Source organism: Carassius gibelio, chromosome A10 (genome assembly GCF_023724105.1).
Source record: "Carassius gibelio isolate Cgi1373 ecotype wild population from Czech Republic chromosome A10, carGib1.2-hapl.c, whole genome shotgun sequence".
Taxonomy (NCBI): Eukaryota; Metazoa; Chordata; class Actinopteri; order Cypriniformes; family Cyprinidae; genus Carassius; species Carassius gibelio.
In genome coordinates, this window is record NC_068380.1 from 16,231,833 (window position 1) to 16,252,611 (window position 20,779).

General features: G+C 36.5%; 2 protein-coding genes across 6 annotated transcripts; both read right to left on the bottom strand.

Annotated features, from left to right (window-relative positions):
* Window positions 1-141: 141 nt before the first annotated feature.
* Window positions 142-5,492, bottom strand: LOC128021358 (uncharacterized). 4 transcript variants are annotated; one of them, XM_052608479.1, is made up of 6 exons: window positions 3,751-3,895; window positions 1,937-2,101; window positions 1,583-1,742; window positions 1,414-1,484; window positions 835-935; window positions 142-733 (listed from the first exon to the last, which is right to left on the bottom strand). In XM_052608479.1, the coding sequence occupies exons 1-6, from the start codon at window positions 3,844-3,846 to the stop codon at window positions 661-663; spliced, it is 666 nt and encodes a 221-aa protein (XP_052464439.1). In that variant the 5' UTR covers window positions 3,847-3,895; the 3' UTR covers window positions 142-660. The 4 variants fall into 4 exon arrangements, with proteins under 4 accessions (XP_052464439.1, XP_052464440.1, XP_052464437.1 ...); XM_052608480.1 differs by having other exon boundaries at window positions 143-733; window positions 1,937-2,098; window positions 3,751-3,878; XM_052608477.1 differs by lacking the exon at window positions 3,751-3,895 and adding an exon at window positions 4,750-5,492 and having other exon boundaries at window positions 148-733.
* Window positions 5,493-8,551: 3,059 nt separating this feature from the next.
* On the bottom strand, window positions 8,552-20,445 carry LOC128021357 (phospholipid-transporting ATPase ID). 2 transcript variants are annotated; one of them, XM_052608475.1, is made up of 28 exons: window positions 20,267-20,445; window positions 18,239-18,316; window positions 18,024-18,079; window positions 17,809-17,922; window positions 17,592-17,690; window positions 17,420-17,481; window positions 17,229-17,301; window positions 16,855-16,925; window positions 16,673-16,755; window positions 16,321-16,479; window positions 16,148-16,236; window positions 15,869-16,062; window positions 15,416-15,624; window positions 15,293-15,336; window positions 14,926-15,091; window positions 14,520-14,708; window positions 14,324-14,439; window positions 14,086-14,250; window positions 13,491-13,602; window positions 13,234-13,339; window positions 13,021-13,162; window positions 12,748-12,931; window positions 12,386-12,609; window positions 11,481-11,564; window positions 11,140-11,385; window positions 10,221-10,359; window positions 10,007-10,137; window positions 8,552-9,418 (listed from the first exon to the last, which is right to left on the bottom strand). In XM_052608475.1, the coding sequence occupies exons 2-28, from the start codon at window positions 18,291-18,293 to the stop codon at window positions 9,161-9,163; spliced, it is 3,570 nt and encodes a 1,189-aa protein (XP_052464435.1). In that variant the 5' UTR covers window positions 18,294-18,316; window positions 20,267-20,445; the 3' UTR covers window positions 8,552-9,160. The 2 variants fall into 2 exon arrangements, with proteins under 2 accessions (XP_052464435.1, XP_052464436.1); XM_052608476.1 differs by having other exon boundaries at window positions 20,165-20,443.
* Between the last annotated feature and the right edge of the window lie 334 nt (window positions 20,446-20,779).

A 20,779-nucleotide genomic window follows, 5' to 3' on the forward strand; every position in this document is an offset into this window, starting at 1 on the left:
ATCAAGCATCAATTTCTGTTTGTAGCCTTTTCTGATAGTTGTGAATAAATTTATATCCTACATACTATAGAAAAAGTCAGTTATTATTTTGTACTGTGGTGTAACAGTATATTAAAATCTCTCTCTCTCTCTCTTTTAAAAAACATCAGATACTCCTACGGGAATTGTCAACTTGTATGAGTTTGTAATCTTGCAAGTGAAGTGGTGTATTGTATATTTTATTATATTAAACAATTGTTATAAAATCAACCTAGTATTACAAACTAACTAATTCTAGCAGCAAAGCTTTACAGACTGAGATCATGATAAATGAGAAAATAACAATAATACAATGAGTGGATCTAGCGATGAAAACTAAACATTGGAAGCATTTTGCATTGCAAATTTATAAACAATAGTATTTACATAAACAAAGTGGACTCACAGTTCCAAACAACAAGTATCCATTAAGTACATGAAGACTTTTAGTACTACTCAGTACTTAATTTAAGTGCAGTCTTAAATACTTGAATAAAACAAGCTATATATATATATATATATATATATATATATATATATATATATATATATATATATATATATATATATATATATATATATAAAAGTGCCATAATCCTCAGGTAAATGGGAGATGTGAATCACCATCACTGGGCATCAATGTTAGAGACGTGTAGTCATACTTCTACTCCTACTGAAAAAGCTTGGCATTCTTGTTTTCTTCTTAGGCTGTAAGCTTTTAATAAAGGTACATATATTAAGATACACTTGTTAAATAAATGAACATTAGTAAATGTTAAAATGATACATAATCATTCAAAATGTTGGCAAATTTACCTTTTGCTTTCTTTGTCAGACTGTCGTGTCTCCTGTGTTCTGAATGATGCAAATCTCAGCTTTTGGATCTTACTCAGCTTTTTTGGCTCATTTCCTGGTAACTGGTTGAACATACAGAGGAACAGTCATATGATAACTCATGCTAATTAGACTAATATTACTCTTAAAGGGATAGTTCATACAAACATGAAATTCAGTCATTTACTCATCCTTATGTTGTTCCAAAACAAGACTTATTTTTACGGAACTCTAACGAAACGTCTAGTAGAATGTTGAAAAGTGGATGAGGACCAGAGGCTCCAAAAAGTGCTATAAAAGCATCATAAAAGTATATGAACTTATGACTTTATAAGTCTTCTGATGCTATGCAATAGCTTTTAGTGAGAAACTGGCTGAAACAAAATACTTTATTCACTAAAAATCTCATCAGCTGTAGATAAAATGCACTTCCATTGTATGAAAAGCAGCTTGGACAGTCTGTCATAATAATGAACTCAACAGTATAAAAAAACACACATATTTAGAAAAATGTGAGGGTGAGTAAATGATGAATTTTTGGCCCACTCATTATTTACTTACAGGATCTTTACCATCAGGTTCCTCAACTAAGACATCTACAATAGGTTTGTCTCGAAAAAACCTTGTTCTCCCTGTAGGGTAGACATCTATTTTAACAGACATCCACCAAACCAATCATTTTTAGCAAAATTTTGAACTTGCACTGAGTTCATCTGTCAGAAAGACTCACTGTGCCGGCCGACGGCTGCCTGAGTGTCAGATACTGATCTGTGACGAAATCCCATGGGTTCTTTTAGGTGAGTCGATTCGCTGGGTGGATCTTCATGACCCAGAATCTGTAAACTTCGGCTGGCTGGATAGCTTATTTCCTCCTCATGAAAGCTTCTAAGCTGGAAACATTTAATTAGTGAGTTAATGTGCTTGAAATATGAGGTTTCAGTTTACTGGAAACAATAAGACGTCATTTTGACACGCGACACCTCTTTCGGCAAACTAACAAACTTGGCAGCAAAACAGAACTGGAAAGTCTTGATTATAAGACCTAACAAAAGCAAGCTTTGTGTGAAGTATCAGTGTCTCTAACCTCTTTTTCAGCATGCTGACTCTTCAGGATCTCCACCTCTTTCTGCAGGCTGTAGTTTTGCTGCTGTAGCGTTGCAATGTTCTCCATCATCCTGCACACCTGCTCCAGGTACAGCAACCCTGGAGACAGCTTGTCCAGCCTGCAATGATCACTCTCCACAAGCTGCTGGGACAGAGAGATCAAGACCTGAATTCATTAAGACTCCCAGTAAAGCTTTTGGTATCTATTTTGGTGGGGTATAAAAAGCTGATAAATTTGTACTGTATAAAATGCAAAACATGTTCTAGATTAAGAATTCTCAGTTCTTAGTACTAAATAGTTTAAATATTATAATTATGAATATCTATTGTGAGCTGCTTTTGAACTTTGCAGTTTGAACAACCGAGGTCCCTTAAAGGAAGTGAATGCACATAAAAAAATTATTTTCATTTTTAATTACTTAAATGACCAAACAGATTGACAAAAATAATGACTGACTGTTTTTAACCATTTTTTTCTGAACACTCCCCCTTTCAGCTATTGGTTGAAGCTGTCCCGCCCCACAGCTTAAATTTTGCTGCTCAGAGTCATTATTTGATAGCAGTGTTGCATTTTTACAAGGAAATCTGGAAACTGACAAATAGCTTAATAAAATGATATATATATATACACAATATACATACATACAATATATATATATATATAAATATATATATATATATATATATATATATATATATATATATATATATATATATATATATATATATACATACAATATATATACATACAATATATATATATATATATATATATATATATATATATATATATATATATATATATATATATTTAAACCATATATATATATATAATATGTCAGTGTTTTTTATTTTTTGTATTTTTTATAATTTCATTCAAAAAATAAATAAATAAATAAGCACTTAAGCCTAAATGTGAGATTTCTGCACTTAAAAATAAAAAAGTTATTTTCATCTATTTGATTTCATGTAAACATTTTAAAAATGCATTTATTCAAATCAACATAAATCTGTTTACTATGAAAACAAATAAACATGCTTATAATATGGCTAGCTATAAAACAAGCAATAACCAGTTAGATAAATTGTGTGCGATTGAAACAAATTAGATTTATTAGATTTATATAAACCTGCTTTTAGTGTATTTAAAACACACATTACAGTACATGCACTTACGGTGTACAGTATACTTAAAGTACTGGGTAGTATAAGGTAACTAGATGGGTTAAGATTAGGTTTAGGGGTAGGCTCAGGGTTAGTAGTTATTACCCAGTTATTGTAATTGCTATAATAAACAGTATGTAAATGCAGAACAGGACTGTAAAGTTGTTACCACTCACTTTATTAGTATGATTACAGAAATCGTTTTCTTACCTTTTTCATTTATGTATGACTGACAAATATGCATCACAATAAGTTCATTAGTTTATGTTAAAACTGTGTAATCTAAATGGGTGGACATTTTATAAGCATTTCAAATACATCAATCTTAAATTCAAGCTTAAGTTTAAACATAACATCTAATTGACAACAAGCCCCTTAAGTCTTCTCTATTTCAAAAATTCTAACAACTAGAATATAAACATGACATTTATCTTTCAAAATTATAGAAAAAATGTCATTTGTTATTTTTTTAAAGGAAATGATAGTTTTTTAATAAAGTTTTCTTTCCCCATGTTCCCGCTGATAACGTTGAGACATGTTTGGCACAGATCTATCATCGCTGGCATTCATTCTCAGCACCCACACATTGCTGTCAGCGTCCTGGCACCGTTCCAGTCATTCCTCTCTCACCTGAACCGGCCGGATCACAGTCTTAGGGCGAGTGATCAGCATCTCACGACACAGGTCCAGACCTGAGTCCTTTAAAAGGATGTCTAGACTGTGCATCGTGTGTCTTCAAGAGAATGTTTTGCAAGTTTCACTGGGGTTAAATATGTAAAGAGTAACCTGCTCATTAAGTACCTGACCTGGTCATAAAAGGTTATGCAGCTTAACTGCTTGTCATTCTTAACCATGAAGATTCACATGATGCAGGTCAAAGTGCATTCAGCTGTGCCTTTGACCATGGCCATGTCATCTATTGTTACTAGTTAAATTGCTATGCATTTTTTTTTTATAATTATGAAATAAAGAAAATCATATTACCATAGATTATGATAAATAATTCATGAATTTCTATTTTAAACCGAAGTTAAAGAAAGCAACCATGATATTTAAAGCTTTTTTGAATCTTGCTTGTCATTTATTTTTCACAAGACATAAAAAATTAGAGTTGGTGATGAATACAGAAAGTCAGCTATGCATATGACAAAAATGTGCACAAATAAGTCATTTTGGCATGCGATGAGCACGTGTGTGACATGACAAATGAGCACTATATATATGTCATGTAAGTGCATCTGAAAAAATGCACAATGAGGTAACAAAGCACATGTTCACAGACGGAAGAGCATGATTACATTAATGATAAAAGAGAGTTATTTTATGCAATATAAAGAGATCATCTAACCCTAGCAGTGTTCCCTAGTATAACAAAGCAGTTTGTATGAAAAGTAAATGCAAGCAATAAAAAAATAGCTAAAATATTTGCAAATGTGTAAAATTTATATACATGTTATTAGGAAAAAAGAAGCATCAACAAAACAACTGAAATAAATAGAATTAGCAAAATAACAGAGAAAAACAGACCAAAACAAATCATACAAATAAAACTAATTCAACTTAACCCTTTATACATCTCAAGAAACATCATAGGTCTTCAGCCTAGATCTGAATGTGTATAAAGCTCACCTCCAGCTGGATGTCTCCTGGTGGGCCATGTTGGTCTGACTTTAGGCATTTTCTGTACAGCTCCGCTTTCTTGGAATCTGGAGGTTGTGAATGAGTTCTCCTTGGAAGTGCAAGCCGATGACGTGGCCTGGAGCAGTTTGAGTGGAAGCTGGATGGAAATGAGGCAGTGTTAGAGCGATACCGTGGCCCTCCGGTCCCCCTTTCAGTCTGCTGCAGGGGTCCTCTCCATGAGCCTGAATCTGTCCGTCTCAAGACTTGCTCCACCTCCAGATGTGTCGTTTTTAGAGCCACCGAGCTGAGATCAACACTTGAGGATGAGGAAGAGCACATAGAAGGAGACGGGGATGAAGGTCGAACCTCATCCTCTGTAGAGCCAAAAACTGGCTGGGATTCTTCAGATGTCAAAGCACTACACTGGTGAAAATGACAAGGACTAGTTGTACTAACCGTCTCAAATCCGGAGTCCTCAGATTCAGATTTCACATTGGATAGTGGGACAGAGCCCCTAGAAAGGGAATCGAATCCATCCACACCAGGTCCAGGCTGTAAGTATAAATCCTGGTGGCCTTTGGTCACCCAACTCTCCAGAAGATTCCCAAAACTCCTATATAGGTTCATTGGTAACGAATTTCTCTCGTCAGGTATACTCCGTTTCTTTCAGTAGTCAATCAGAGCACATGAAACTCTTCTCAGAACCTTGACTTTCTCACAACTGACTAGAAACTTGCAGGTCGGTTTGTCACATTGAACTAAAAGCACCTTTCTAGAGCCGCCCACATTCCGACTCCCGTGTTTCTCAATCACCCTCTAACAACTGCTCCACTTCCGGTGCCGTTCCTAAAATCCTGAGCTCATGTTTTGCTTGCTGGATCTGTCAAGACTTGTTGTGAGGGTGATGAAACTTTCGCAAAGCCCTGAAACAAAGTAACAGAAACTGCTGGTATGTTTCCTGAAAAAGGTGGCAAATAAGGTATTAATTCATTGAAAAAATAAAAGTTTATCCAACACGGCTGTATAACCACCAGCCCTGTGTTGTCCGATATGGTAAAATCGACCACCCCAATGTTTTTAATTATTGATTTTGCTCTGCTGCACTTTTCTACACATCACACCGCTTTCTTTTTTGTTAGGATGGTCTTCCTCAGCACTCTCAATCATGTCAAAATGACTGAGATAGTCAAGTTTTAATTGTAAATGAGAGCAAGTAGAAAAACATATGTATTTTTTTTACGATAGAAATTCTAAACAACAAATAGTATTATGCAGTAATGAAAACTGCTTGACTTTATATATATATATATATATATATATATATATATATATATATATATATATATATATATATATATATATATATATATATATATATATATATATATATATATATATAAAATGTTGCCATTTTGGGCTCAAAAATATAAATCTTTTAAGTGATTCATTATTAAATGTGATGAGGCAAAAATCGATAATGGAGCAACTTTTGACATATTAAAAAAAGGGGTTTTGGTCCACCCCATGGCTAAGAAATGGTTACACACTTGATCCAGCATAATATGAAGGACCTTTTCAAATCCCTATGCATACATGCATGAGAGAAATGAAAAGTGATCCATTTGTAACAACTTAATGTACGTGTTGTTTACTTGGCAACTGTCAATTGACTACAGAACCAACTCAAGCTTGAGGAAATGGTACTTCAGAGTCATTTTTTCACATATATAAGGCACAATTTAAACCTGAAACTAGGACCATGGAGTGTTATTCAGTTCAATCAATTCATGTTTATCTGCTAGTATGAGCTGTGCAGAGAAAAAGACATTGCTGTGCATAACATTGCATTCCTCTCTGTGTAGGAACAATTAATATATGCAACATCAGAGAACAAAATGCAAACCACAAATTAAACTGTTAATTAAACAATAATCATGATACACACGAAGTAAACACCCAGGAAGATAAAGTTTTTATATTTAGTTTAGTGTGTTTCAATTTATGGTATTATGACTATAAAATCTGTGTCATTAAGTTTATTAAATTATTGCATTATAATATTATTTATTGCACATAATTGAATTTTGCATATAAGTACATATAAGTTCTCACATGTTAATGTGTCCAGAAGACACTGGTTCAGCAGGGTCAATGCATTTCTTGTGTGTGGTCCTCCATCATGAGATTCAGAAATAAATAAACAGTTAATATTTAATAAAAAATGTTTTTATAAAGTTTAAGCGTAGTCTAAGCCTTTACAAAATATGTTGAATCCTACTGGAGTTTCTCCTCCAGGAATATTTATTTACAGGTAGGTCATATAAAGAGTCAGATCGGTGGTAGAAACTAGATGTAATTTGAAATTATAAAACATGGTAAAAACATCTATTACAAAGTATAAGGTAGCCTACATCTAAAAAATGCTTTCTACAGTCTCTACAGAACTAGTCAGAATTAATTCATTTTGGGATTGAGGAAAATTATGAGTGTAGCTACTTTAGGTAAACATCCCCGTGGAGCATGTTGAAAATTATTAATGATTAACTTGATGGAACATTTTGAGTCTGTTTAATATCTCGTTGGTTGTCAGTGAATATGCTAGATTTTGTACTCTTGGGTCATATAAATTATTTTATGTACAGATAATAATGAACCTGTTGCATTTTTATAGCTATAGCCTATATATTTTTTTGAAGGTATCTGGGTGCATTTCTCCTACTACCCACAAGATGCTGCACCATCACAACATTAAAATGACTGTAACATTATCTTTACCAGGTCAAACGGTACTCGCTAAATGCGGGGAACCCATGCAGGTCACCCATCCACGTCACCTCAACCAATACTGCCATTACGCTGCGGGTTTGAAAATATGGAGCAGCTTCCACCCAAATTTAGTAAAGTGCTGGTGACACCTGACCCGCATCTCAGGGCGAGTTCTCAATTATTTCCCTGCATTATTATTAAATTATCTGTTTTTTATTTTGTGTTTTGTGATCTGTATGTTAAAGTTTGAATTAATTATTATTATTATTATTATTTTGAATGATAGTTTAAATATAGTTTGTAGGTATTCTATATGTAAAGTAATATGAGACTCAAAACAAGCAAAGCGTGTCTGTTGCCAGCTGTCATATGCCAAATAGATGGCTCACCCAAAATATTACATGAAGGAACTGTTCAGCGTTTATATGTAAATATCTTTTATCCCATTCAATAAAAAAAAAAAAAAAAAAAAAAAACAAGTGGCCTGTCACTCAAACCTCCAGTACATCCATTACACTCAGGCAGAAAACAATGAAAAACTGGATCACTCCATCAACCTTGTAGTCATTTTGTAATATGATATGTAATATAATATAAAATGATATGTGTAAGGTTAGGGACAGGTTTTGTGATATGGTTAAGTTTAAGGATTGGGCTAGAATTATAGTTATATTATTATAATAGTTATTTTATAGTATAATTATATATAAAACTACAGAAATTAAGATGTTATTACATGCAGTTTAAATATAATATAAGTACATTGTACTGTTAAAAAAAAGTGCAATGTACAGATTAAATACATTATATCAAATGATTAATTTACTGGAAATGTTATTGCATAGTAGTTAAAGACACTTAATATAAAGTGGATTCATAAATTGATGAATTTGAATTATTTGATTAAAATAGTTTGTTCCACAAATGCACTGAGCTGAGTGCTGAACATGTGTCACCACAAATACTAATAAAATAGATTTAATCTGATTGATGTTACAGTACATATATAAATTAGACAAATACAAAAACAAAAAATGCATAAAGATTTTTGTTTTTAAGTTTATTGTATTCATCACTAATCAATGCACATTTGCATCTTTGTACAAAACATGATAAAGAAGGATGACATATCAAAGCATTTTGGTTGCCATTTCAAACATTCACTGATAAAAAAAGAATCAAAAAAGGAACATACAAAACACATGAAATGGTCACACAATTAAAAGCCCATGAAAACTGCTTGTTTGAAGCTCTTCTTGAATAATCCCTAGGCCTCTTTTTATGTGAATGGATTAATGGTAAAATGAATGTCCTAAATAAAAATAAAAAACATATTTTTTATGTCCCCTGGTCTTAATACATGAGAGCCATATGGGTGATTTATTGTTAAGTGTTTCTGTGTACATACGTAGGTGTTGTTAATACAACATTAAGAAACCACTCAAGTTTTATACTCAGCCACTAATCACAGCTAAAACCAGCTTCATAGCTTCACTTCACTACCTCACTTACTCCTATGTGAAATATTTTAAGCCCCTGTAAGAATATCTGTCCTTTATTATTTAAATATTACCATTGCCAAAAGGTGAAACCAATCTTGACGGTAAGTAATCCCAAGTGAATATACTGTACATATAAAACAGAATAAGGAACTTTAGGGACTCTGAGCCTCCTCTAAAATGGTTCGGTATGTCTGAGGTGTGCTGTCAGCCACCGGCGTGTCAGTGTGGGGGAAGAGAACCGATCTGGTCTTAACTGGAATCCGCAGGAAGCGTCCAGAGGTGACAAGGTCTCCATAGCCGCGAGCATGAGAGAAGGCATAACCAGATCGTCGTGTACTGATTCGTCGTCGAGGGAATTTGCGAGGAGGTGTCGGAGGCACAGCTTTGGCCTGTCTGACCTTATGGCGCACCTGTAGAGCAGAATATGCAAATATGCAGTATATTGACAGGAAAGAATACATAAGGCTAAACCCTGTAGTCATTTTGAGTATGAACGACTCCTGCTCATGAGATTGTGACACCACTGATTGTGGATTCCAGAAATAACTTTGACATTGCGCTTCACTGTTGCCGCTGCATCCCACAGCTCTGACTCATTCAACACACGCGTTCTACTCATTAAAGGAGGAAGATCTCACATCGTCATCCTGGCGAGAGAGTTTATATGCAGTTTTGGAGAAGAACTACTATAAATAATAAACATCTAGTACAAGATGCCTGTCAATGCCAGTCAAACTCCATCATACAATATTCTTCTGAAAAAAAAAACGATGAAATCTCATCACTCTTGGGTTCATATATTGCAGCGTTTTAGTGGAGACCAGCTCATTTAAGTCTAAGTCAAGACCAGAGTGTCGTGTCAGAGTCAAGCATGAATCAAGAGGAGTCCAGGAAATGACCAGGATCCACGAAAATGGCATCGTATTCTGTCTCAAATACTACAACACTGATATATTGCATTTTGAATCAATTGAGGTGACCACCGAACTTGAACCCACCTTGTCGTTGATAGTGGGCTTGAGTTGGATGAAGAGGAACCGTTTAGCCACAACAGGTAGTACGCACAGTATGGTGGTCAGGAACATGGTCAGCCACATGTTCGGCTGGTTCAGGGAGTTTCTTGCAGTGCCTGAGAAAGATTGAGTCAGTTGGAGCTGTTTAAAACACAAACAGCAGGATGAGTAGATGTGGTTGGGATCGACGGACACTCACCGATGAAAGGAAAAGAGGACGTGAAGATCAAGTACATGCCGTTGCTGTACATGGTGAAGGTGACGGCAAAATACATCGACAGACTGCCCCACAGGAAGAACTGATTCACTGCCGTCCAATAGTATGTGTCCAGACCCAGCTTAAATACACAGAAACATTTGTATTGTATGCATGAGACCATTTAAAATGTTGGGGCCATTAATATTTTTTTTATTCTGTTATTTAGCAAGGACAGATTAAACTGATGAAAAGTGATGGTTATAATGTTACAAAAGATATGTATCTAAAATAAATGCTGTTAACATTCTGATAACATGTAAAAATGTATCACGGTTGGGTTCCACAAAAATATAAACTAGCACAACTGATTTCAACATTGATAACATTGATAACATTGATAAAAATAAGAAAAATGATTTCTGAAGGATCATGTGACACTGAGAACTGGAGTAATGATGTTGAAAATTCAGCTTTGCATCACAGGAATAAAGTACATTTTAAAGTATATTCAAATAGAAAACAGCTCATTTAAGTTGTAATAACATTTCACACTTTTATTTTTAATTTTTTTGCTTTGTATTTTTCAAAAAATACATGCAACCCTGGTGAACAACAGAGATTTCTTTGAAAAACATTTTAAAAAATCGTATAGACACCGAGCGTTTGAACGTTACAGTATACAGTACAGAGATCTCAAAAATGAACTCTTAAGCCAATGTTCAATAATTTTAGGGTCACTTTTCAGTATGTGTTCAATATGATTTGACTGAACCAATGCATTGCTAAAATGTAAAGTTTTAAAGATTACATTTTTTTTTTACAAGTATTTGATGTAAATGTGGTAATTCTCAATGACTTTTGTGGATTCTGTTTGTGCATGTTTTTGTGTGTGCGTGTATGCTATTGAATGAGAGTTTACCTGCACACTGACGGCAATGAGCAGGCAGGTCTGCGCTAGCAGGGCAAAGGATTGATAATCTGCGATGTCTTTGCCGTCATCTCTGACGGTGTCACACATGGCTGCCCAAGGGACGAAGAAGAGGATGAGTGAGCTGTAGCAGCTGTGCAGCAGGATCCTCGCGAAGGCCATCTTACTGAAATACTGGTTCAGCTGACCCGGAGCGTACAGCTGGGGATACTGGAAACTCCAGCGGTCGTTTACATCCTGCACATGCACACATGTTCATGAATAAACTTAGCTGAATGATGCTGAATGTTGCATGCTAATCCAGGGGTGTGGTGTAGTGATATATGACATACTTGATCAAAGAGACTGAGGCCAATAACGGGTAAAGCAGTATATATCAGGTTGTAGAGCGTAATGAACCACTCATCATACACAGTCTATGGAGAGAGCAGAAAACACAAAAATGGTGTAATGTAATTTGTAAGATGCATGCAAAAAAATTCTGAAAGTTCACGAAAATTTTATAGTCCACATTTTACCTCAATTTGTTTTGCTAATCATACAATTTTAATTGAAAAACAATTCATTTAAATTGGGATTAATTCTTGAAAAAACATACAATATATAAAAAATACATAAATATTGCACGCAGAAAAAAATGGTGTAGAAACAAGACAAAAACAACAAATCCAATTATAAACCAGGCACTTTTTGCATCCAGTGGGGAATACAAGTTGCGGCTTCTTTCTTTGTGTGAATATTTCGGCAGTGTTGTGCAAATCTTCCCACATAGTGACGTAGACATGTGGGGGCATGTTAGAACTACCTGTTTTAGGAGGGCATGGCAGAGTCTTAACTGTGATAAAGAATATCTCTTTGGGTTTGCGACTTTAGTCTTTGCTACTTTACAGATCTTCTTTATGCACCAAGAGCTTGTAACAATCCAAAGAGAAAGGAAAATTTTTATTTGCATCATATGACCATCTTAAGAAAAAATATGTGCATTTCACTTAGACTGTACTGTATATAATAATTTCATGATATCAAATATAGTACACAATTTTGGAAAATTGAAATAAATTAAACTCTGTTATTAAATAAAAAAGAAGGGAGGGGGTGGTATAATGGTAGGTTGAGTGTACATTCATTTTTATTTTCAAAATGACCAAATGTCATCTGATTAACGCACCTGGTCCACCACTAAACTATAAACCATGTTCATGTGATGTGATTGAATTATTTTTTTTTTCCATCTCACCTGTGCAGAGAAGCCGCAGAAGAAGCCGTACCAGAAGTGGACAAAGGTGAAGGTGAAGTTCTTGTAAAAAAAGTAGCGCAGAAACGTACACATGCGCAGATAGGACCAGCGGCCGTGGACCAACAGGAGGCGCTGGAGGTAACGGAACTGAGCGAAGGAGAAGTCACTGGAGAGAACCGCCTGCATGCCCTCCTGCCCACTAATGCCAACGCCGATGTGTGCAGCTATAGAGGTCATGAGGAGTAGAAAGATATATTTTTAAACAGACAACTTTTTATTCTAAAGTTCCTAGATTAACACCAACTCTTGATTTCTTAAGAATGCATATAATAATGCTCTCTGTCCTTCTGAGAAACACTCACTTTTGATCATGCTGACGTCATTGGCTCCATCTCCAATAGCTAAAGTCACAGCTTTCTTGTGCTTCTTGACAAGTTCCACCACTTGAGCTTTCTGGAGAGGGGTGACCCTGCAACAGATGACCGTTTGGCACATACATGCGGTCCTCAACAGCTCCAACTGCATGTCCTTCTGCAGAGCAAATGCCTGAGCACAGAGTATTGGTAGATACAAGGATTTAAACCATTTTATATGAATTAAATGTGTATTATTGCAGATTGTTGGATTTCTCTTACCAGACTGTGGCCATTAATTACCAGTCCGTACTCTCCATTGACCTTCTCGTCTTCCACCACCTGAGATTTTTTACCCAGGAATCTGCTCTTCTCAATGGGTGGCTCATCCCCTGATTCTGGTGACATCTTTTTCCTGGCATTCCTGAACATAGAGTATGGATGCATTAATTGTGATCCATTTGAAATGATTTAGGAGAGACAGATGAAACTCACACAAGCTCCTCTCGCACTTCCTCGGCTGTGTTGCTGGCCACTATGAAGATCTCTTTCATTTCCTCTCGCAGCATATTACAAGAATAACCAATGTTCTCGGCCGTCTCTGTGGGACATCGCAATGGTATTCATGAACAGTAGTGAAAACATCAATTAGACCTGCACCAAACCAGCATAAACCAACAGGTTGGCCTCTTTTGAGAAGGCTTAGCAGCCATTAAAAGCTCAATTTGTGGCAAGTAAGTGAGTGAACTTACCCTGTTTATCTCCAGTCAACACCCAGATTTTGATGTCAGCTTTGGCGAGCTGCTCAATGGTCTGAGGCACGCCGTCCTGAAGTTTATCCTCAACTGCTGAAGCACCAAGGAGCTGAATGCACACATAAACAAACTTTGCATAAGAATAGATACTTAGAAATAAGAGAAATCCCGGTTGAACTTTATTTTACAGTACGTGCACTTACATGTACTTATAGTGTACTTACAGTGTATTTATCTAAGAAAGTTCTGGTAATACAAGGTAAGGGGTAGGGTTAGGTTTAGGGGTAGGTTTAGGGTTAGTACATAGTTATTACATAGTTATTGTAATTACTATAATTAGTACATAGTATGTACATGGGGAACAGGACTGTAGTACAACAATTCCGGAAAAGTTGGGACATTTTTTCACTTTGTACTTTTGTCAGTTTAATAGAAGTTAAAGAGAATTAACAAATTCCAGATTCTTGATTTTACTGCGTTTTACAAAAAGGCCCAACTTTTCTAGAATTAGGGTTGTACATTGAAAGAGGAACATCTAGAGAAGCAAACACTCTTGTGGGAGCTTCAGCATTCTGTGTGATGGCGACTTTACCAGCAAATCTTTCTCGATCTCTTCATAAATTGCATCCAGTTTTGCCTCACGGTCCTCCATCGAGGTGCTGGCCTCATGGTGGCGCTCTTTCCATTCCTCAAACTTGTCTTCATCCAAGTCTTTATAAGCCAAAGCCAGAGTCCTCAGACCCTCTCCAGCATATTCCTGGGTTCGTGTTAGTCAGACATGAGTAACACGCACACTCACACAGTGTTATGGGAACACAAATGTAACTCACATTAAGGTGTTCTGTGGTGACCTCCATGAGTTTGGAAGACAGTGGATGCAGCCTCTCGAAAATAATTGTGTCAGCTCCCTTACAGTACAGAGTCAGCTTGCCCTCTGGATTACGAACTGAAGAAACACACATCTACTTAACTTTGTGTTGTTATATTCCTGAATGTGTCTGAAGGGTAACACATGCATGCTCTCACCAATAACAGACATCCTCTTGCGGACGTTGTTGAAGTCCAGCACCGCCAGTAGCTCATAGGTGGTGGGAGCTCCCATCTCCACCAGACTGATGGTCTCTGGGGTACGAGAACGAAACACAAAGCCGAAATTCCTTGCCGCAGTGACCAGAGCCCCCTCGTCTGGAGACTGAGCCTGGTAAAATAGCTCTCCTGTGGAGAAACAAAAACATAACGAATAAAGAATTACTGAATTTTCACTAAGGCAGCATAAATAAATAAACTTTTGATCAGTGGTGTAATATATTCTGAATAATTCATTCCGGTGTCTGTGCTGCAGACCGATTTGGTTGAATCAATGTAAACTGTATAGAGTATACAGATGTTGAGGATCCACTGTGAATAACTGTGTTGTAGAGCATGCACTCACCTTCAGTTTTTTCCTCAGGCATGACAGTGTGGCAGAGCGCCAGCAGACGGAAGAAGTTCTGGACCTCTGGAGAGCCGGACTTCACCGCATCCACCAGCTTGTGGTCATGGAAAAAGAACTTTGGGTCGGCAAGAGAGTTCCAGGAGAAATCGACCTTCTCTGTCTTCTAGAAATGAGGAAGAACATAAAAAAATGTTTTTAATTCATAAGGGAGACTAGAATCACACTTTTTTTCTACTTCAGTGAATATTTGTGAGAAATACTGAATATTGAAGGAAAAAAAGCCAACATTACTACTGTTAAAGTTCAACATACAGAACCAATTCTAGAGAAAATATGCATCTGTGTAATACAGTTTTTGACTAACCTCAGTGACTTCAACCCTCTGCCCGGCAAAATCCACAACCTCCCCTGAGGAACATCAAAACAGCTCAATTCGACACTTTTTTGTTGAAATGGTTGAATGTGAGACCACTCTTTGAGCTCTTACCGTATGATTTTCCGTTGATGGAGCACCTGTTAAAGGTCATGATGTTCTGGGTTAAAGTTCCCGTCTTATCAGAGAAGATATATTTTATCTGACCCAGCTCTTCATTGAGCGTGGTCGTCCTGGCCTGGGCTGGTGTGTCACTCTTGACGTGGTACATTTTACGGTCCCAGTCAATAAAATAGCTGTTCCCCAGACGAAGGATCTCAACACTATTGAGAGAGCAAAAAAAAGTAAATTTTATACCATTTTCTTTTATTACAAATCATTATATTAGAATGCTGAATTAATATAAGCATATTTTGAGAATGTTGGTAACCAAACCGTTTTGGAACCTAAGCTGTCACCAACATTCTTCTCCAAAAGTCATTCAGGTTTGGAATGATATGATGGTGAGTAAATAATGCCAGGATTTTCATTGTGGGGTGAACTAACTCCAGGTGTATAAGTTCTGACCTGACATAGAGAGAGATGGGAACCACGGTGTTGAGGATGATGACGTAGGACCAGAAGGTGAGAAATGCTGAGAGAGATGCATTCGCCCCATCAGCCCTGGGGAGGAAGGTAATGAAGGAATTCCCCTCTATGTATTCCCAAATGCCATTACCAATGGACAGGATGGTGCACATGAAGGCCAGAAAACCAAAAATCTAACAAATGCGTGGGATGAGAAATCAACCATTTTGTCGCTCAAACGTTTTTAAGGACATGCTGTGATGACACACATCTACTTACAAACATCACCAGGAAGTTCATGAGATGATCGATGCTGGTTCTCTTGAAGATGGATTTGCCCGAGTTCTGCATGAGCTTCGTGTCAGGACCTAACCGGATTTGGAGAATTTAAATATATAACATTTAATTATACGTAGACTTCATACACCCATTTTTAGTTTATGGTTTTGCACCTCCGAACACCACCAGGCCGAAGCACCACTCTGTGTTTCTGAGGGTACATCCTCTGAGCAGAATCCTCTCGTTATCCAGCGAAAACGTCTCTCCTCCCACCGTCAGAGTTCCTGTGAACTTATCCAGACGGTTGTTTGGAGGCTCACAGCGCACCTCACCTGAGATACACAATATTGATACAGTGTGTTTAATAAGGGTTCTACACAGCATGGATGCTTTTGTTTTGTACAATTCACTCTTAGTAATACCCTAGCAATTACTCTGAACACCTTAGAAACCACTTAGGAATGCCCTGGCAACCTGATACAGTGCAGATTCTTTGCAGGTCCATTATGTGCATCAGTCGCTCACCACTGAATGCTGCTAGTTTCTGGATGTCATTGCCCAGGTCTCCTGTGAGTGTCAGAGCCTGCTTCACCTTCAGGTTGGTCTCCCTGTGACAGACGAGGAAAAGAGAGGCAGACGATGGCTCTGGTACACAATAATAACAGATGAACAGGTTGACGTTTACATCCATGTGCTCAGTTACTAACCCGTCCAGCTCAGCCGTCTCAATATAGATGAGGTTGAGAGGTTCACTGCTGGAGAGTAACAAGAGATCAGCCTAGAGCAAAGGAACGAAACAGAGAGAAGTTCGTTTCTAAGACATAATGACTTCCTGTTAAATAACAGTAAGAATCCAGGTCTTGATATTCATTTATTTAGTAGTTTCCCTTCCACCAAACATAAACTTTTACAGAACAGACTTTTGGTAAGTCTGGTGAGCAAAACTTTCATTTAACTGTAAATCTTTCAAAGAAACATTTCTAATTTTTCTTTAAACTTTGAATTTTTTTTTAGATTTAGGTGTTTTTTTTAGGGTTGCACAGTGGAGTAGAATGTAATAATATCAATACAACGGACTCACTGTGACAAACTCATTGTTTTCCAGCTTCACAATGTCCCCCACTTGAACATTCATCCATCTTTCACTCTTCAACCTGTTTGAGATCATGACCTTTTATTTAGCAAAAAACCATTTTGGAAAATGCATTTGGTAAAAAATGCAAAACAAAAATGTTAAATGTAAAGTAGCACCATACAGAGTCGGACACTTACTCTCCATCAATGAGCACTTCTACTTTTCTGTTGTTCACATGTTTGTCATTCTTGTGTCTGGTCTGTGTTGTAAGATGAACATGGGAACACAAGGCAACAGACAGACCATGAACAGAATGAACAGTCAAACATGTTATTGTCTGTACTGGACATAGACAGGAAGTGGACTCACGATGTCATCGGAGAGATCTTTGGCTAGAGTTATAGACAGCACCAGCAGCAGTGGGACTACAGTGGTGAACCAGCTCAGAGACGAGATCTGAGGAATCAGCTGCGAAACACGAACACGGTGGAGCCTGTTACAACTTTTATTACGCTAGAGAATTTTGCATATGATTTGTCATTTCAAAGCAACATTGCTGTAAGAATGTGATATCGATTGAAGATACCTGTAAGAGGAGAAGAAAGACAAAGTAAGCATTGGCCAGTCTTTGAAACTGCTCGAACAGATTGAGAGGGAGGAAGGTGAAGACGTTGTACTTGGAGGTCTTGATGGCATTGTTCTGTAAGGACAACATTGAGGGAAGGAAAAATGAAAAAGAAAACTCACAATATCTCCAAAATAAAAATTGACTTAAAAATATATCAGTATTTTCCTACTCACAGCATACTTAAATGACAGGTTGAATTCCCTGTCATTAGCTCGCAAATGCCTCTCCTCTGAGGAAATCAAATATAAAAGCATCACATAAATGAACACCACTGGGGGGAAAAATACAGACTAGATAATTGAAATAAACTCAAAGTTGAAAAACAAACTGGAACATTATTTAAGCAGGCGTCAAACTGTGTTGAGTGTTCTTAGTCACAGTATGTTACCTTCTACTTTCTTTTTCTTGGTGTTAATTCTACACGCAGACAGCAGGGAGCCCATGTTTCTCTGATCACATCATCACACTGATAAAGAGAAACCATCCGTGAAAAACACATTGTAAGAAACACACACACACACACATATATATATATATATAGAGAGAGAGAGAGAGAGAGAGAGAAAGAGAAAGGCTATAGAGAGAGAGAGAGAGAGATCAGTTAGATAATACATTAATGAGACAAACTGCATGTTGGATAGAGTCTGATTATTATGCATTATGATATTTTTCTGTTAGTATAGCTGTGGTTAATGATAAACTGGCAGAAAGTTCAGTGTATTTTACAGCTCTGGTCTTATCAGCCAGGTTATTGATGACAGGAGCATGTATTTACACATATACTGTAGGCCTTCTCCATACACATGAAACTGTGCTTCCTGATCTCACAGATATTCACCTGACAGCCATTTTCAGAGCCGTTAGCGTTTGTTCACATAACACTGAGACATTCAGCTTCATCTTAAATGAGGATAAATAATTGTTTCAATTGCAGTTAGAGGCCAGATAATTGTATTTTTGTCTCCAAAAAAAAAAAAAAAAAAAAGACATAAGAAATACTGTATCTAAAATATTTGTATTGTATCTAAAAGGAGTTCTTTCCCAATTATAAATTAGTGAAAAGTCTTGTATATGTCCGCTCGTAACACTGAACATTAGACCTAAAGAGATCACTCTTTATCTAATCTAATATTATCATTACCCATCCATAAAACAACCAGGATTGCTCAAAAGTCAACACATCGCCAACGCCCATTAAAAGAACCACCATAACGTATCAAATATGAAACACTGAACCTGAAATCATTTATTTCCACGCAACATAACTTTAACATAACATCCTTTCTCAGAAGACTGTCCATTTGCATGATATGATCAATTTATTATTAGTATTATCATCATGTTTTGTTGTATATCTTGAAGCTGTGGTTGCCAGAACATGAAGTAATGATGTTTAATGCATTGCTGAAAGTGATGAAAGGTATTGCGGTGACTATAATTTATGATATGATAATAAATCAAGAGAATTAAGATAAAATAATTTCCCTAATATTTTGAAATATAATAACCACCATACTGATACAATGATTCTACTGTAAGCTCAAAAAGGCTTTACTAGAAATCATGAAAAATTCTATGAAGAACACAGTGTTACATTTGAAATACTGTTACAAAATAATAAAATAATGCTAGATACATGAAATAACAGAATAGCATAAAACACATATCTAATAACAAAACTTATGTTAATACAAGAAAATAAATCTGATGCGTTACGCAAAGACCTCTGGGAATGCTGATTTATACATTAATAATAATAATAAAATAATATTTCCTTGCATGCAAATATATATAAAAAAAGACTATTTCAAAAAATTCCTTCATAAATTAATTTCATTGCAAAGTAACTTGTGTTTAACCAACAAACAGGTTTTATCAGAGCAGTTTTTTTTACATTATGTTCCTGTTCATCTTTGTTTAATAGCTCTAACATCTCTAGCTGTAATAATCTATCGGTGTGACTCGTGTGCCACATTCACAAGGACAGTTCAATGACCAGAACTAATGTTGGCAGTAAATGGCGGTCTAGTGACCAGTTTCCCCTTAACAGGAGGAAAACACTCAATCCTTCACTATCTATATTCAAGAGTTAAAAAAAAAGATCACAACACCATTAAACACGCTCCTTAAAACTCTGACCGTCGCCTTATCACTTTTATCAAATCCTCAAATACACCCCTCTCTCGGTTTATACTGATACAGGTATGTTATGTGCTATTTGTCACATACTCAACTTATAATGTTTAGTATTTTTTTTTTTTAAACCAAATAATTTATCACAGTTGCAAGTGCCTCTAGTTAATATGTAACTTACTTTGAGAGTGAAAAGGCTTGGAAAACTGGAGCGGAAAACTTCAGAAGACTAACATTCCCCTTTTGGGCTTATATTAAATAAAAAGAGTGCTGAAAGTTATACCGGAGTCACACGTCTGCCATCCAGGATCCCTCGAGAATCAGCAGTGTTTCAGACTAAACCACCACCCAATAAACATGCGTGGAAAAGGACACGCAGAACGTCACTACAGGTCCCATAATGCAACTGCAAACGAGGCCCCTTCCTTGGAGTACAGGTGAAAGTTACGGATGTAACCTGACGTCAGGAAGAGGTTTCCAGGGCTGGGTGGAGCCCGAGGCTGCAGTTGTGGCCTAAGGACAGGGTAAGTGATTGGACAACGGTGTAAGTTTGAAGGAAACAGAGAGATTTTTACAGTAGAGCATGTCCGGAGACAGACAGAAAGCAAACAGTGGGTGATCTTTGGACTCTGTGGGCTGGGAGAGGGAAGCTGGTAAAACGGTTGGATGAGGGAATGACATGGGCTAGTCACAAAAACCATTGTGGGTTATCCAAAAAATATTTTATTCAAATCTTTTTGTTTGTTTGTTTGTTTTTACTCCATGTGAAGACCATTTAAAAAATCTAAAGAATGTT

Excerpts from the sequence above, each read along its gene's own strand:
- LOC128021358 (XM_052608477.1), bottom strand. The coding sequence starts at position 5,367 with ATGAACCTATATAGGAGTTTTGGGAATCTTCTGGAGAGTTGGGTGACC. Across the intron at positions 936-1,413 it reads AACCTGATGGTAAAGATCCT|TTACCAGGAAATGAGCCAAA; the intron begins GTAAGTAAATAA and ends ATGTTCAACCAG. Across the intron at positions 734-834 it reads TCTGACAAAGAAAGCAAAAG|CTTACAGCCTAAGAAGAAAA; the intron begins GTAAATTTGCCA and ends CTTTATTAAAAG.
- LOC128021357 (XM_052608475.1), bottom strand. The coding sequence starts at position 18,293 with ATGGGCTCCCTGCTGTCTGCGTGTAGAATTAACACCAAGAAAAAGAAA. Across the intron at positions 17,923-18,023 it reads ACCTGTCATTTAAGTATGCT|AACAATGCCATCAAGACCTC; the intron begins GTGAGTAGGAAA and ends TTGTCCTTACAG. Across the intron at positions 16,926-17,228 it reads AAAACAATGAGTTTGTCACA|GCTGATCTCTTGTTACTCTC; the intron begins GTGAGTCCGTTG and ends CCTTTGCTCTAG.